Source organism: Pelodiscus sinensis, chromosome 28, assembly GCF_052426305.1.
Source record: "Pelodiscus sinensis isolate ZL-2025 chromosome 28, ASM5242630v1, whole genome shotgun sequence".
Taxonomy (NCBI): domain Eukaryota; kingdom Metazoa; phylum Chordata; order Testudines; family Trionychidae; genus Pelodiscus; species Pelodiscus sinensis.
Window position 1 is genome coordinate 3,329,864 of NC_143079.1, and position 15,080 is coordinate 3,344,943.

A 15,080-nucleotide genomic window follows, 5' to 3' on the forward strand; every position below is an offset into this window, starting at 1 on the left:
CAGGGCAGTATCACAACAGGCAGCTCACAATACATTCTGAGGTGCTGAGCAAATATCAACACATGACTACAGGAAATCCAGGTGTCCGAGTGGCCCATATGTCTGAGATGCTGGTAGGGGCACGTGTTATTATCTGCGTATTATTTTTACTGCAGTATTGGCTAGGAATCCCAGTCACGGATGAGTACTCAGTTCTGGGCACCACATTTCAGGAAAGATGGGGACAAATTGGAGAGGGTCCAGAGAAGAGCAGCAAAAATGATTCAAGATCAAGAAAACATGAGTTAGGAGGGAAAATTGAAATAATTGGATTTGTTTAGTTTAGAAAAGAGATGACAGAAAGGAGACACGATAACAGTTTTCAACCCCCTAAAAGGTTGTTACAAAGAGAAGGGAGAAAATTATTCTTCTTAACCTCTGATGACAGGACAAGAAGCAACGGGCTTAAATTGCAGCCAGTGAGGTTTAGGTTGGACATTAGGAAAAACTTACTAACTATCAGGATGGTTAAACACTGGAATAAATTGCCAAGGAGGTTGTGGAATCTCCATCACTGGAGATATTGAAGAGCAGATTAGGTAGACATCTATCAGGGATGGTCTAGATGGTGCTTGGTCCTGCGTGAGAGTAGGAAATTGGGCTTGATGACCTCTCGAGGTCCCTTCCAGTTCTAGTGTTCTAAGAGCAGATTAGATACACGGCTGTCTACCTAGGGAAGTAGTGGAGTCTCCATCCCTAGAGGTGTTTAAGTCTCGGCTTGACAAGGCCCTGGCCGGGTTGATTTAGTTGGGATTGGTCCTGCCTAGAGCAGGGGGCTGGACTTGATGACCTTCTAAGGTCTCTTCCAGCTCTATGATTCTATGATTGGATGGTCTAGGTGGTGCTTGGTCCTGCCGCGAGGCCAGGGGATGGGACATGATGGCCTCTCACAGTCTCTTCCAGTTCTCTGATTCTATGATTGTCCCTCCAACTACAATAACTACTAGGTTACAAGCTACACCCCTACAGCCATCTTTGAAGTTTTTCAGTACTTCCTGCGCCAGCCAGATCTGGGAAGCACAAAGGGTCATGGAAATAAGAGAACCAACCAATCAATAAAATAACATTATTGTCAAACCTCAGACCAACCAACCAAGCCTGACCCGGAGCACTCAGTTCCCATTGCCAAAGACGAAGGAACCAGGGTCCGGGCATAACGCTCAGCGCCACACGATGCAAATGTGCCTCGTGTCAGCACTCTGAGTGGAACTCAACATCTGCCCCCAGGAGCCGAGCAGCCAGCCCTACCGCTGTGGGGGTCACACTGCCTGTTGGAATAAAAAACAGGACTGTGTAGCACTTTAAAGACTAACAAGATGGTTTAGGTGATGAGCTTTCGTGGGCCAGACCCACTTCCTCAGATCAAATAGTGGAAGAAAATTGTCACAACCATATATACCAAAGGATACAAATAAAAAAAAATGAACATATGAAAAGGACAAATCGAATTTCAGAACAGAAGGAGTATGGAGGGGGGGCAAGAGGGGGAGGTAAATGTCCGAGAGCTAATGATATTAGAGGTGATAATTGGGGAAGCTATCTTTGTAATGGGTAAGGTAATTAGCGTCTTTATTCAAATTTGAGTGTAAAGTGTCGAATTTAAGCATGAATGACAGTTCAGAGGATTCTCTTTGAAGTGAAGTCTTGAAAGGTGTTTGAAGCAGGATGCAGGTAATCAAGTCGTTGAGACAATGTCCTGGTTTTTGTTTTGCTACACAGTCCTGCACCAGACTAACACGGCTACATTTCTACCACTGCCTGTTTGGTTTCTCATAATCGGTTAATCACTGCACAGGTGTGTAATTAATGGATTTAGTACGTCATCACCGGGGGATGAAGGTAAGACAGCCACAAGGAGCAGGAAAGAGGGTGGTGGGCTGTCTGTGTAATGAATGGAATCCAGAGTGGCTGAACAATGCGGGATGTGATGCACAGATGCCTCCGCTGAGCTGGCTACTACAATGCCCTGAGCTCTCCCGTGTCTCCACACGTGCAGGGACCCCATCACAGGAGTGGCTGAATCCCTCACAGTCATTGTGAGTGAGCTCCGCAGCCCGTCCCTGAAAGGCAGGTGGTACTTGGACTGCAGGCTCTTTGGTACAGGGACTGGCTTTCTGGAGAGTGGCCTGAGGCCTATTGGTGACAGAGTTGTACAAGGAAAACGAAGTATGAATAGCCCTAATTTTACATATGGGGAACTGAGGCAGAGAAAAATTAAGTGATGTGCCCAAGTCCCAGAGTGAGTCTGTGGCAGAACCAGGAATCGAACATATCTCTCTTGAGGTGCAGGTCAGTCGCAGAGCCACAAGGTCATCTTGTTTCTCTCAGACTCACAACACACCGGGGATTTTGTAACAGTCTCTTATAGATTCACCCCCCACCCCCTCCGACTTCTTCAAAGCCACCAAATTAACATTGATGTCGACCCTTTTAATGCTCCTTGGACATGCAGCGCTTGTTGTTTTCAGTCTGTGAATTTTAAAGAGGCCCGGGGTAAATAAATAATGCAGCATGCCTATCGCCTCTGTGAAATGTGTTTCCAGAGAATAACTTACTCAGCTCCGTGATGACGGGGATCCTTTTATAACTCGGCACTGATTCATTCTCCGGCGTTCTCCCTCGGACAGCTGCCTCTGCAGAAAGAATCAACAACAACATGGGAAGGGTAAAAGTAGGACCTGCAATGGTTCAGAGACTGACAGGGGCAGAGAGCCCCTTACCTGAGCCTTAAATTTTTTTTAAATTGCATTGTCATGTAAAAATTCCAAAGCACTTCCTGCACATATAAAGTTTCTTGCCTGGCTTTGGTTTTCCAAGGTGCATTTTATTCACTCAGAGTTTCAAAGGATTAAAAAAGAACAGCTCTCCTGGGAGCTGCTTATTGACATCATAACTAAAATATAATTACCCTCTGCGGAGCAGCGGGGCTGGTAATAGTGTTGTTAGGTACAAAACCCCTAGTAAGCCAATTTGCACTCCAAGGGTTTTTTTTTTTTTTCCACTTAAGGAAGGCTGTAAATAAATGGATTGCATATGCACCGCAAAAGTGAAGGGGAAAGCAAAAAGGCCTGTGTCTTGCAACTCAAGATTCAAGTCGGTGATTTAAGAGAGATCTTCTAAGGCCTTCTGGAAATCATTGCTCCTGATTCTCCTCTGACTTTACCCTCTCTGGGGCCAGGTCCACACTAAAGGGGAAAGACGACTTAAAAGATGCAACTCCAGTGACGTTAATTACGCAGCTGGAGTCGACGTATCTGAAATCATGTTTTTACACCATCCACACACCGGAAGGCTGAGGGGAGCACATACAGCCATTGGCTTGCAGGAGTACCAGCACTGACGGGGGTGCCCTCTGAGTTTGATTTAGCGGGTCTTCACTAGACTCCCTAAATCGAACCCTGGAAGATTGACTGCTGCAGTATTGATCTTCTGTGTAGCGTCCACATGGGAGCCTTCATGGAGTTCTCTCTGACTTACATCACTGGAAATGAGAAGAAAACCAGACCCATTTTATTTAAAGACAGCTTTCAGAGCCTGCACCAGATTGTCTGCTTTCCCCATCTCTTGTTTTGATAAGGTCTGAGTCCATCTCCCTTACTTATGTTCTATCAATCAACATCTAAGTGCTTATTTGAGTGCCCGTCACTGTAATATCTGAGTAGGTGACTATTCACTGAGTAAGGCATTATTGACAGGAAAGATGGCAGAATCCATGTTATGCTAGGGACTCCGTACAAAGCAGGATCTTGTCTCAATCAGAGTGTGCATTAGATAGTCTAACAAACCCTATATAAAGTGGCTGAAAAACAGGGAGAACAGACGTATTCTCTGGGTCTGGAAGTAAAATGCATCAAACCTCCCCTCTGACTCAACACTGATATGGTGGTAGCTAGGCCACAGGTCTAATCTAGTGTGACAATTCCTAAATTCAGGTGACAAAACTGCCAAAAGACATTTGAAATGTGGAGCACAGAAGCACTCTTCATGCAGCATCGAAAACACCTCCTGGGCGTGCATTGGCATTTCTGAACATCTGCTGGTGACATCAACTAAATGCCTGAAAATGAATTATTTCCTTTATTCCACCTTTCCCCGTACTGCAGCAGCTGATTTGAATGTATGTCAGATCATTGCCTGGATACATTTTCCTTATGTCAATATTTTTGCTACCAAACGGTACACTGCTCTGTACCTGAAATTTTACACACTGGCAGGGTGCTATTACAAAAGATTACTTAATTGTAGATTACTACTGTACATTTGAATTTCAATAGCGTATTAAGTTGTCAGACTTAATTACTGTTATATATTTAGATTATGCCACAGATTATTTAGTTCAGTACCTAGGTTTGCCAACCTGTTCTCGTCGTGACATGACAGAGTGATAATTACAGCATTACTGGAAAACCCAACATTTTCTGTGGGAAAGACTAGAAGTCCTTGGCGTTTCAGCTGACCCTAATAAGTTGCAGGTATTAATACAATTTACTTCCATGGGAGGGTCTTGCTCCACTAAGAATTTTCCTGTTGCATACTCCTTGGGACAGGTAATGTGTGGGAGAGTTGGGCTAGGCTCGGATGGAGCTCTGCTACATGTTCATGATGAAAGCCAAACCCACAAGAAACACTGGTTGAAGCGTAGTTACAAATCCTCAAGCTCAGACCAGGTAGCTGCAATGTTAACTTCACTTTTCAAGGAAGTGAGGACTTCTGCATTAAGTCATGACCCACATCCAACTTTTGCAAGGTTGGGGGCATAGAATGGGGCAGGAGGAGATTTTATTTACAAGGTGCAAAGTTTAAAGTGATGGAGAATCAGGATTAGGCAGGTGACTTGATGGCAAGCCAAGTAATTGAAAGGTCCATCAGCAACTGATACAAATTGCACAGCAAAGTCCAGGTCTTAATTCTGTTTTTAAACCAGGTCAGCTGTTTCATAACCAGGCATTTACATCTGTCCCATCTGGATTTGCTAGCTGCTCAGCTTATTAGGATGTTAAAGACCTTCCTAGTCCATCCTCTCTCTTATTTCCCAGACCAAGTGACTGTCAGCCAATGCTTTCTGCTCCTGATTCCTAGGATCAGTCTGGGTGCTATCAAGAGCAGGTCTCCATCAGTCACTGGATCTCTGGTATGAACCCCACAGACCCTAAAGCAGGGACCCAGTGGTCATGTTTTGTGCTGCAATCTCACTTAGTTCAGAAGGACTCTTTGGACTATTTATCAGTTCCCCTTCCCTTGCTTCAGTTCTGGCTCCTGAGTTAGTTTACAAGTTTGCTCCCCAGTCCCAATTCTGGGACCAGTCGGGCTCGGTCTCCACTGGGAGGTTTTTGTTTGTTTTTTTGTCTTGTGATGATCTTAAGGCTGCACCAGTGTAAACCCCCCGTGCAGCTGTGCTGCACTGGTGCAAAAGGAGCTGCTGTGGTCTGGTGCAATTCACTGCCAATGAGGTACTAGGGTGGCTTGCAACAGCACAAGCCGTGATGGGCTTCTACAGGGAATTGCTTTTTTTTTATCTCTGGTTTCCAAAAATATAAGGATGGATGGATGTCTATCCTGTGCTCTGGGCACCTCCTCCACCCATTCAAGTCGCCAACTATGCAAAGAGTTGACTCTCAGTGCACCCACTCCTTCCCCCAAAGCCTTATGAAAGAAAAGAGGGAGGCTCTATTAGGGGTTTGCAGCAGAGCAATTGTATACCCTGGTGCAAGTTTCCCTATTCAAGGCCAGGTGCCTCTTTCACTCTACGCACAAGCTTGGTTCCCACAAAATCTATTTGCATGTGCCTGAGTGCCTGAGAGCAGGGACCTTTTGAGACAGAGCCCTGGCATAAATAGCTTTGCTAGCCTCACCCCTGCTGAGCTGGGTGTATTGGGCAGTCTCTGGCTCTGTGCTCTCTTTCTCCTCTGCTTTGGCTTGGCTCAAGTCTGCTCCCTTGCTTTTATCCCTCCCCCCTTCTCAAAATAGAGACACAGAGCAGAGCCCCTCCCGGCCTTATTTATAGCTGAGTCATCAGCTGACCTCAGCAGGCTCAGCTGTCTCATCCCGAGGCCTTCCCCTCCATTAGTGCCACCTGGGCTCAGCTCAGCAGCAGGGCTGCTCCCTGTATTGCAGGAGACTTTTAGCCTCCTGTCCTACCACACACAGAGCCCCTGCTGGAGCAGTCATAGAGGCAGGAAGGATCAATTGTAATCTGCCCTTGGGGCCAGGTGTTCAAAGGTATTTAGGGATCTAAGCCTGAAAATTGGCACCTCCTGGGAATTTCAAAAGCAGCTGAGAAGGCTCCATGGCAGCACCTAACTCTTAAGTGCCTAGAGAATCGCAGGAACAGCACCATGAGCCATAATGCCAGGTTACTGGGCTCCATAACGTCCACACAATGCACAGGGGGAAAAAAGTGCCTGACAATGCAGCCCACAAAACAAGGGTGCTATGGGGGGCAGTAGACCCCCCCCTAAAGTTTCAACCCCTGGATTTCATACTTGAGGTCTGCTTAAAGCTACAGGCCCTGGCTCCAGAGGCAGCTGTTAATTGCAGTAGAGTTTGAGCTGCTGCCAGGTTTACCTTTGGGGCTGGGAGTTTGTTGTAAAAAAGAAGGAGGCGGGTGATTAAAATCATCATGAAAACATTGCTGGGTGCTCCCCTTAAAAGATAAGGGGGGGGGGGGGAGAGGAGTGGGAATGATTGATGTGCTGTTGAGATCTGCATTTGGACCAGGACTGTGAAACTGATCAATGGTCTTGAAAAAGGGCGAGACAGTGAGGTGGCAAAATGTGCAGACACCACAATTACTCAACATGGAGAAAGCCAAAGCTGACTGCAAATCGTGGCAAAGGGATCTCACAACACTGGGTGACTGGGCAACACAAGGGCAGCTGCAATTCAGTGTTGAGAAATGCAAAGTCATGCCCATGGCAAAATATAATCCCAGCTATTCATACAACAATGCTGGGGTCTAAAATAGCTGTTCCCACTCAAGGAAGAGATCTTGGAATCATTGTGGCTAGTTTCCTGAAAACACCCGCTCAGTGTGCAGTAGCCATCTAAAAACTAAAAAGTGAACAGAATATTGGGAATTATTAGGAAATGAATAGATAATAAGACAGAAAATATCATATTGCCTCTATAGAGAGTCATGCTATGCCCACCTCTTGAATACTGCACGCAGATCTGGTCACCCCATCTAAAAAAAGACCCTTCTAAGAGAGATTAACAAGATGGGGACTTTTCAGCTTCACTAGAGGGTGGGGGGATGTTAGAAATCTAGAAAATCATGAATGGCATGGGAAAATAGAATAAGGAAATGTTATATAGTCCTTCACTTACATAACACAAGAATCTGGCCCAATTACATTGATAGGCAGCAGAGGAAAAAGTGAATCAAGTGGTTGTTGAAATAGGAGCTGAAACACCTGGATTCTACTCCAACTTCTCACCACTTTTGTTCAAAACCTCCTGGCTCACCACATGCACTTGCTGGGACTTGATTTATCCATGTGCAAAAAGGGTGTAATGATAATTTACTTCTTCCCAAGAGCTGCATGTTTGTAAGATGGTTTTGAGATCTTCCTATGAAAAGCCCCAGAGGCATGTAAAATATGGGTTCAAGCTTTGGTTGGATCGGCAGGGGCTTCCTACACGTGGACCTAGACTTCCAGGCTCTGGGCCCGTAATTATAAATAATGACAGCTGCAAAGAAAGGGGGCTGGTTATTTTAACATGAATGAACCTAGAAAGAGGAAAGAGCTGATTTGTACTCAGAAGGTGACTTGCTAAACAGATTTACTGGCTGGCTCGGGGAAGAGGAAATGCTGGTGTTGTAGCCTTATTCGCAAATTTATCTTTATTTACTGATGAGCATGTCCTGTAAGTGAAGACGACTTTTCTGTCCCCAGAAAACAGTGTAAATCTGAGAAATGGCCTTAATGGAGTAGCCCAGGACTTATGAGACTGGGATTGGAGTAGGGATCCAGCACTCACTAAAAAGTGAGTTCAGAGGCACCTTATAAATACCTGTGTGACAAACCTAGAATGCAGCAAGAGGGACCGTATGGAGGAACGCTGGCTTTCGCCAGAAGATGTCCAAGCAGTTAGAGTGGCGGGGGACAGAAGCTCTTTCCTTTTATTCAAATCATTCTTTTAGAAAACAAACAAACCAACCCTGATCACAGTCGGGAGTAATAGAAACAAGACTAATTTCCATTTCCACTTTGCCCTTCGGGCCGAAGATCTCAAAGCACGCTGCAAACTTTAATTAATTCGGCTTCACAACACTCCTGTGCCTATTACTACAAGGCTACGTCTACACTGGTATGATCTCCCCGGAAATGCTTTTAACGGAAAAGTTTTTCCGTTAAAAGCATTTTTGGAAAAGCGCATCTAGATTGGCAGGATGCTTTTCCGCAAAAGCACTTTTTGCGGAAAAGTGTCCATGGCCAATCTAGATGTGCTTTTCCACAAAAAAGCCACGATCGCCATTTTCGCGATCGGGGCTTTTTTGCAGAAAAGAAATCTCTGCTGTCTACACTGGCCCTTTTGCGCAAAAGTCTTTCGGAAAAAGACTTTTGCCCGAACGGGAGCAGCATAGTATTTCCGCAAAAGCACTGACAATCTTACATGAGATCATCAGTGCTTTTGCGGAAATTCAAGTGGCCAGTGTAGGCAGCTGGCAAGTTTTTCCAGAAAAGCAGATGATTTTCCGGAAAAACTTGCCAGTCTAGACACAGCCCAAAGGTATAAAACTGGGCTGCAGATTGGCTAGGTTGTGGCCCAAGGGCACACAGCAGGTCAGTGGTAAGGATAAGAACAGACCTACTGCCAAGATTCTTGCTCTACATTGTAGACACCGCTTCTTCCTGAATTCAGAAGCCCTGACTCGCAGTTCCTTGCTCTAACCACTAGGCAACACTCTGTTCATGAGTCAGAAAGAGAACCCTTGATTTTTAATCAGTCATCCCATCTCCAACCAGTACACTAGACTCCTTCATTGAAACAGAGTCTAGGTGCATGTCTACACAGCAACGTTATTTTGAAATAATCGACGTTATTCCAAAATAACACAGCGCGCGTCTACACAGAAAGCCATTATTTCATAATAATGTCGAGCTGGAGGACTTCTTACTCTGCTTCCTGTAACCCTCCTTGTACGAGGAGTAACGGAAGTCAAAGGAAGAGGGCTCTTCCTTTGACTTCCTGCTGTGTAGACCGCACCAAAAGCCGAATTAAGCGATTTTGACTACAGCTACGCAATTGACGTAGCTGCAGTGGTGTAGCTTAATTTGACTTTTGCCCTGCAGTGTAGACATGCCTGGCTCTCACTCTGATGCTCTAACTACTAGTCTTTTTTTTTTGTTGCCATTTTTCCTTCTCCAGCGAAGCAATCTGGGTATGTCTACACTACCACCCTAGTTCGAACTAGGGTGGTTAATGTAGGCAGCCGGAGTTGCAAATGATGCCCGGGATATGAATTTCCCGGGCTTCATTTGCATGTTGCCGGGCGCCGCCATTTTTAAATGTCCGCTAGTTCGGACTCCGTGCCCGCGGCTACACGCGGCACGAACTAGGTAGTTCGGATTAGGCTTCCTATTCCGAACTACCGGTACACCTCGTTCCACTAATCTGAACTACCTAGTTCGTGCCGCATGTAGCCGCGGGCATGGAGTCCGAACTAGCGGACATTTAAAAATGGCGGCGCCCGGCAACATGCAAATGAAGCCCGGGAAATTCAAATCCCGGGCTTCATTTGCAACTCCGGTTGCCTACACTAACCACCCTAGTTCGAACTAGGGTGGTAGTGTAGACATACCCTTTGATTCCTCATCGTCTGGTCAGTGTCCCTGCATCTCCTACAGTGGGGCTGACTGGGCTTTTCCATTGCCCATGACATACGATTTTTTTTCTCCGTCCCTCTGGGTCATTTCAATGAATGAGGAAACCAGAGGCATTGGATTCTACATACTCTGCTTCCATAAAACAAATCATCTTGTCATCTGTGCTTCTCCCCACAGAATTGCTAGAAGGAGACCTGGTGTGAGAAAGGAGGGTCTTGTAATTCTGCTGGGCTACTCGTATATTGATGTTGTTTTTTCAAGGTATTGTTTAAAAATGTGTCGCTGCCTTACTCTAATTTTTTCTCCAGCCCAGCCATTGTTTTAAAAGCCTGGTGAATGACAATAAAGTGCGGGGAAAACACTTAGGAGAGCCATATATTTCTCGACCCATTCTCCGTTAATTAATACTTCTCCTTTCCCCAGAGGAGGACAAATCTTGGCTGCTTTGCCAAATGAAGGGAGGAAGAGAGATGCAATAAATATTCGGCTGGACTGGAGTCGTGTTGTTTCCCTGGCAGTTCTGTGTCACCACCGCTGGTTAGCTGAAAACAGCAGGGTTCACCTGCCCCACCCGCTGTGGGGAAACACACACATCTGTGTGCCCTCTAGTCCTGGCCATTAGCTCCACTCGAAACAGGAGCTACTAAAGCTTCAGCAGGAAGTATGGATCCCTCCCCTTTCCCCTCCGTTACCCATCCTCAGAGGGTGGTAACCCAAAGTATTGCTGTGAACTGGCAAGAGTTACGGGGGTATTTATCTTTGGGAGGGATTGGCCAAGTATCAGAGCTGTGAGCGGGCCGTGTCCAGGGGGTGGTGGAGAGAGACAGACAGACACAGATTCCTCATAACATTTTTCGATGTGACTCAGTCGTGTTTTGCTCGGGCACCCTGGGTGGTTCTCTGAGAACGTGGAGAACAGGTCTCATCGACCCATTAGTTTTCTATCCAATGAAACACCTGCTTATCAAGCAAAAAAGTCTCCCCCCCCAATTCCTGGACTCACCTCATTACTTAAGCTTTCTCTGTATTTCAATTTTTCCCCCCAGTTATTTTAGGACAGAGGTTTCCTAGCAACCGAAGATGGCCTGAGGAACACCCAGGCCCCTACGGTTGTTCCTGGCAGTGGTAGCGGGTATATCTCCCAAAACACGCTTCTCACTGTTTCTTCTCATTGGTGAGAGTAACCGGCTTCCTGGCTCTACTGGCCCCTTGCCAAGGGGTTACTCCTACTTGCTGCCCCTCATCTCAAAGCTACAAGATGGTGGGAGCTGCCCCCTTGTATCCCCTGATTTCTACCAACCTGACACCAGTACTGAAGCAGACAGAGAGCCGAGGCAGCCTTGTCTTTAAAAACTTTTTCCAGTTGGACAAGCAGGGCAGGGATTGTAGCAAGAGTTTCCACGTGCAGTCCATCGCTGGAGAAAGTCCAGCGGAGGGCAACAAAAATGATGAGGGCCCTGGAGTGCATGATGTATGAGGAAAGGCAGAGGGATTTGGGTCTGTTTAGTCTGCGGAAGAGAAGAGTGAGGGGGGGTTGAGAGCAGCCTTCAACTTCCTGAAGGGAGGTTCCAGAGAGGCTGGTCTCAGTGGTGGCAAATGGCAGATTGAGGAGCAAAGGTCTCAAGTTGCAGTGGGGGAGGTCCAGGTTGGATTTTAGGACAAACGATTTCCCTCAGAGAGTGGGGAAGCGCTGGGATGGGTTTTCTAGGAAGGGGGCAGAATCTCCATCCCTGAGGTTTTGAAGTCCCAGCTTGACAAAGCCCTGGCTGGGATGATTGAGTTGGGGTTGGTCCTGCATTGGGCAGGGGGTTGGACTTGTTCAGGAGCAGCCTGAAGCCGGCTGTGGCAGCTGGCGCTCCAGGCGGAAGGCGCGATCGGCGTCCCTGTCTGCATGGCCGTCAATGGCTGTGACGTAATCATCGGGCACCCGGGCACCCTGTGACGTCATCATTGGGCGCCCCGGGCCGGCGGCACCCTAGGCGACCACCGAGTCTGTCTAGGCTCACAGGCCGCCCCTGGACTTGATGACTTCTGAGGTCTCTTCCAGCCCTAGGATTCTGGGATCCTACTGGTGGGCAGGGATGCTACATACCTACCAGCCCTTGGACAAGGCACAGGGCATGGCTTCATGCTTCCAAAAGGGGCCAGGCTAGAGGCAACCAGACCACGGTGCTGCCTGAAGTGCACCATGCCATTCCCACCCCCCAACCAGACCTCAGAGCCACCCGGAGGATGCCGTGCTGGGCTCCGGCTGCCACCGCGGCTGCAGTAGCGGCACCAGCGATCAGGAGCCTGGGGCCCTTTTGAATCGCCGGCCTTTGGGTCACTTGCTCTCTTTGCACCACCCCTGTCTTTGGGCCTGCTGGTGGGACCTTGAAAACCTCAAAATTGATGACCAAATCGGATACAACCCTCCTGGATGGTGTTGTCCACTCTCCATGAAAGATCAGATTCAATTTGTCCTCTGCCAAGGTGTGCGCAGAACTAAACTCCAGGATTCCTCTGCTAATGCCACTTCTCGAGAGAGGGGAGAGCATTGTATATCCCCTGCTTCTGCACATCAAGATGCTCACGAGCATCCCTGTGAAGCTCTTACCTCCAGAAGCCGAACCGCTAGTAAACTGCATGGACTGGATGTTAAGAGTCGCTAAAATGCTTTCGGTGTCCATCAGAGTTGGATTAGTGGAAGTCCTTAGGTCAGAAGACAGGATGGTACACATGGTGCAATCCCTTATATTCACCGCGGTCAGGTCTGCACTAGAGAGTGCGCTGCCCTGGTGAAAAACGACAGAGAGTTTGAGTGTGAGAGCCAGAGAAGGGTGAACGTTAAAGGGCCATAGGTTTGGTTCAGTTAAAGGAAGACCATTTCAGAAACGTCTCCAGCGCTCCTCTCCTCAGCAAAGATCCAGACGTAGAAACCACAAAAGCTTTGGGCTTCTCTTGTGAAATTTTGGATACTTTCCGACTTCTTGTGGGGAGTTGGTTCCCAGGGCTTCTGCAGGAAACCAGACTGTACAGAGGCACCCATAAAAGAAAACAAACTTTGAAGAAGGGAAAATTTGCCAAGAAAGTTCAGGTTTAAGCTTGAGGCAGAAGCTCCGTTAAGTCCCTGTTGAATCTCAACCGATTTTCCATCCCCTGATGAGAAGACAGAATTGCCAAACCCAGCAGACGACAAAAGAAGCAAATTCTCATCATAAGGGAAAAGCATCATATTTGGAGGGTTGTACATGGGCACTAAAAACATCTTGATTTTTAAAATTGTCTAAAACATAGACAGATGAGATGAAAACGAGGCTATGTTTAGACTTCAGGCTTCTTTTGGAAGAAGCTTTTCTGGAAGGCTGTGTCCAGACTCAGGGGTTTTTTCCGAAAAAGTAGCCTTTTTCCGAAAAAACTTCACCTGCGTCTAGACTGCAGCCGCGTTCTTTCGAAATTAAATAGAAAGAACACGGCTTTTCTTTTGACGGTGGTAAACCTCATTTTACGAGGAAGAACGCCTTTTTTTGAAAGTGCTCTTTTGAAAAAAGGCGTTCTTGAATGCAAACAGGGGTTTTTCAAAAGAGAGCATCCAGACTGCCTTTCGAAAAAGCGGCTTGCTTTTTCGAAAGTTCCGCTTGCAGTCTAGACGCTCTTTTTCGAAAGAGGCTTTTTCAAAAGTATCTTTCGAAAAAGCCTCTTTCGAAAGAGGCTTGCAGTCTAGACATAGCCAAAGAGATCTTCCGAAAAAACTTCTTCCAAAAAAGAGCGTCTATTCAGCAAAATTGCATTAAAAAGGCGATCTGCTTTTCAAAAGATAGCGTCCACACTGAATGGACACAATCTTGCATTTAAGCTGTGATTACTATGGACAGAGTGGCCTCCAGAGCACCTGTGCTTTTTTCTCTTTCCTCTTCTTGCGAAAGAACTCCCTCTTCCTCGTCCACACATGCCTTTTTCTGAAAGAGTTCTTTTGGAAAAAGGCTTCTTCCTTGTAGAAAGAGATTTACTAATGTTGGAAAAACCGTTCTGTTCTTTTGATTTTTTTTCCCCGAAAGAACACAATTGCAGTGTGGACATAAGTGACATTTTTTCGGAAAAACTCTACAGTGTAGACATACCCTTTGAGAGACTGAACAAAGAAATTCTTACCGGGAACAACAGCAGTTTTGGGAAATTCTGGATAAATTTCCACTCTCTTTTCAAATATTTCAGAGACCCGACAAAGACGATGTCTTTCAGCTCCTGATAAGTGAAGTTACTGGCTCGTAAAGGCATGACAAAGTTCCGGAGCCCAATCAGGGTTGAGTTAGCGTTTCCAAAGACACAGACCACGATATGATCCCGCAAAGGTGAAATAGTTTGCCCCTGGCACGTCTGAAAACAGAACAGACACCAAACTGCTACTTTTTTACATTTTTCTTCAGTGTTAGGAGACCTTAGACCAATTCCTTCCTGGATAATACCCCTGTAATGGAATTAAACTTCCGTATAAAATGAAACAATTCCTCATAAGTCTTTTGAGTTCAAATTCACTCCGTTAAAGTTTCAGTAGTGGGAATACTACATGTCAGAGAAAATAGCATGTAAAGGTGAGGGGAGCTATATGATCCAATCCCAACAGGATCTGCTGAACCCTACAGTCTTCTCAGGCCATGTTGCCGCGATCGATCTTCTGGGCTTCGATGTAGCAGGTCTACTGAAGACCTGCTACATCGAACTCAGAGGGTGCCCCTGTTGGTGCCGGGACTCCTGCTCCTCATGAGGAGCAAAGGGAAGCCGACGGGAGTGTTTGCTTCTCCCGCTGCCCCCGTCCTAGCATAATCTTGCAGCTCTCATTGATCAGGCTTGCAGCAGTTCACAGACCCACATGGCCCCTCAGCGGATGCAGGGGCATGGAAGGCAGGGAGCCTGCCTGAAAAACCTGCTGGGCCGCTGGGCGGGAGTCACCCAGGTAGGTCTCTTGACCAGTGCCTGGCTCTGTTCCCCTAGTCCCTTCCTTCCCCACAACCCTCTGCCCCCCCACTCCTGGCCCTCTACCCCTCATAAACCAAACCCTGTTCCCCTTCCTGCACCCAGGCGTCCTCCAGATTTTGCACCACAATCCCCTACCTCAGGCCACAACCCCTTCCTGCCATAGGACAGAACCCAAACCTCTGCACCTCTTCATCCCCCGAAATCCCCTGTCCCAGGTCACCAGGGCTCGCTGAACTGCAGCGCGCCCTGCTCACC

At 47.0% G+C, this 15,080-nt stretch overlaps 1 protein-coding gene across 4 annotated transcripts in view; it reads right to left on the minus strand.

Moving 5' to 3' along the window:
- KCNU1 (potassium calcium-activated channel subfamily U member 1) overlaps positions 1–15,080 on the minus strand; it is an 81,798-nt gene that overhangs the window by 10,089 nt on the left and 56,629 nt on the right. For all 4 annotated transcript variants that reach the window (XM_089773802.1, XM_075910804.2, XM_089773803.1 and 1 more), the window contains exons 21-23: positions 14,001–14,225; positions 12,466–12,643; positions 2,595–2,672 (exon numbers count right to left, since the gene is read on the minus strand). In XM_089773802.1, coding sequence (XP_089629928.1) covers positions 2,595–2,672; positions 12,466–12,643; positions 14,001–14,225 — 481 coding nt within the window. The remainder of the gene's footprint in view (positions 1–2,594; positions 2,673–12,465; positions 12,644–14,000; positions 14,226–15,080) is intronic.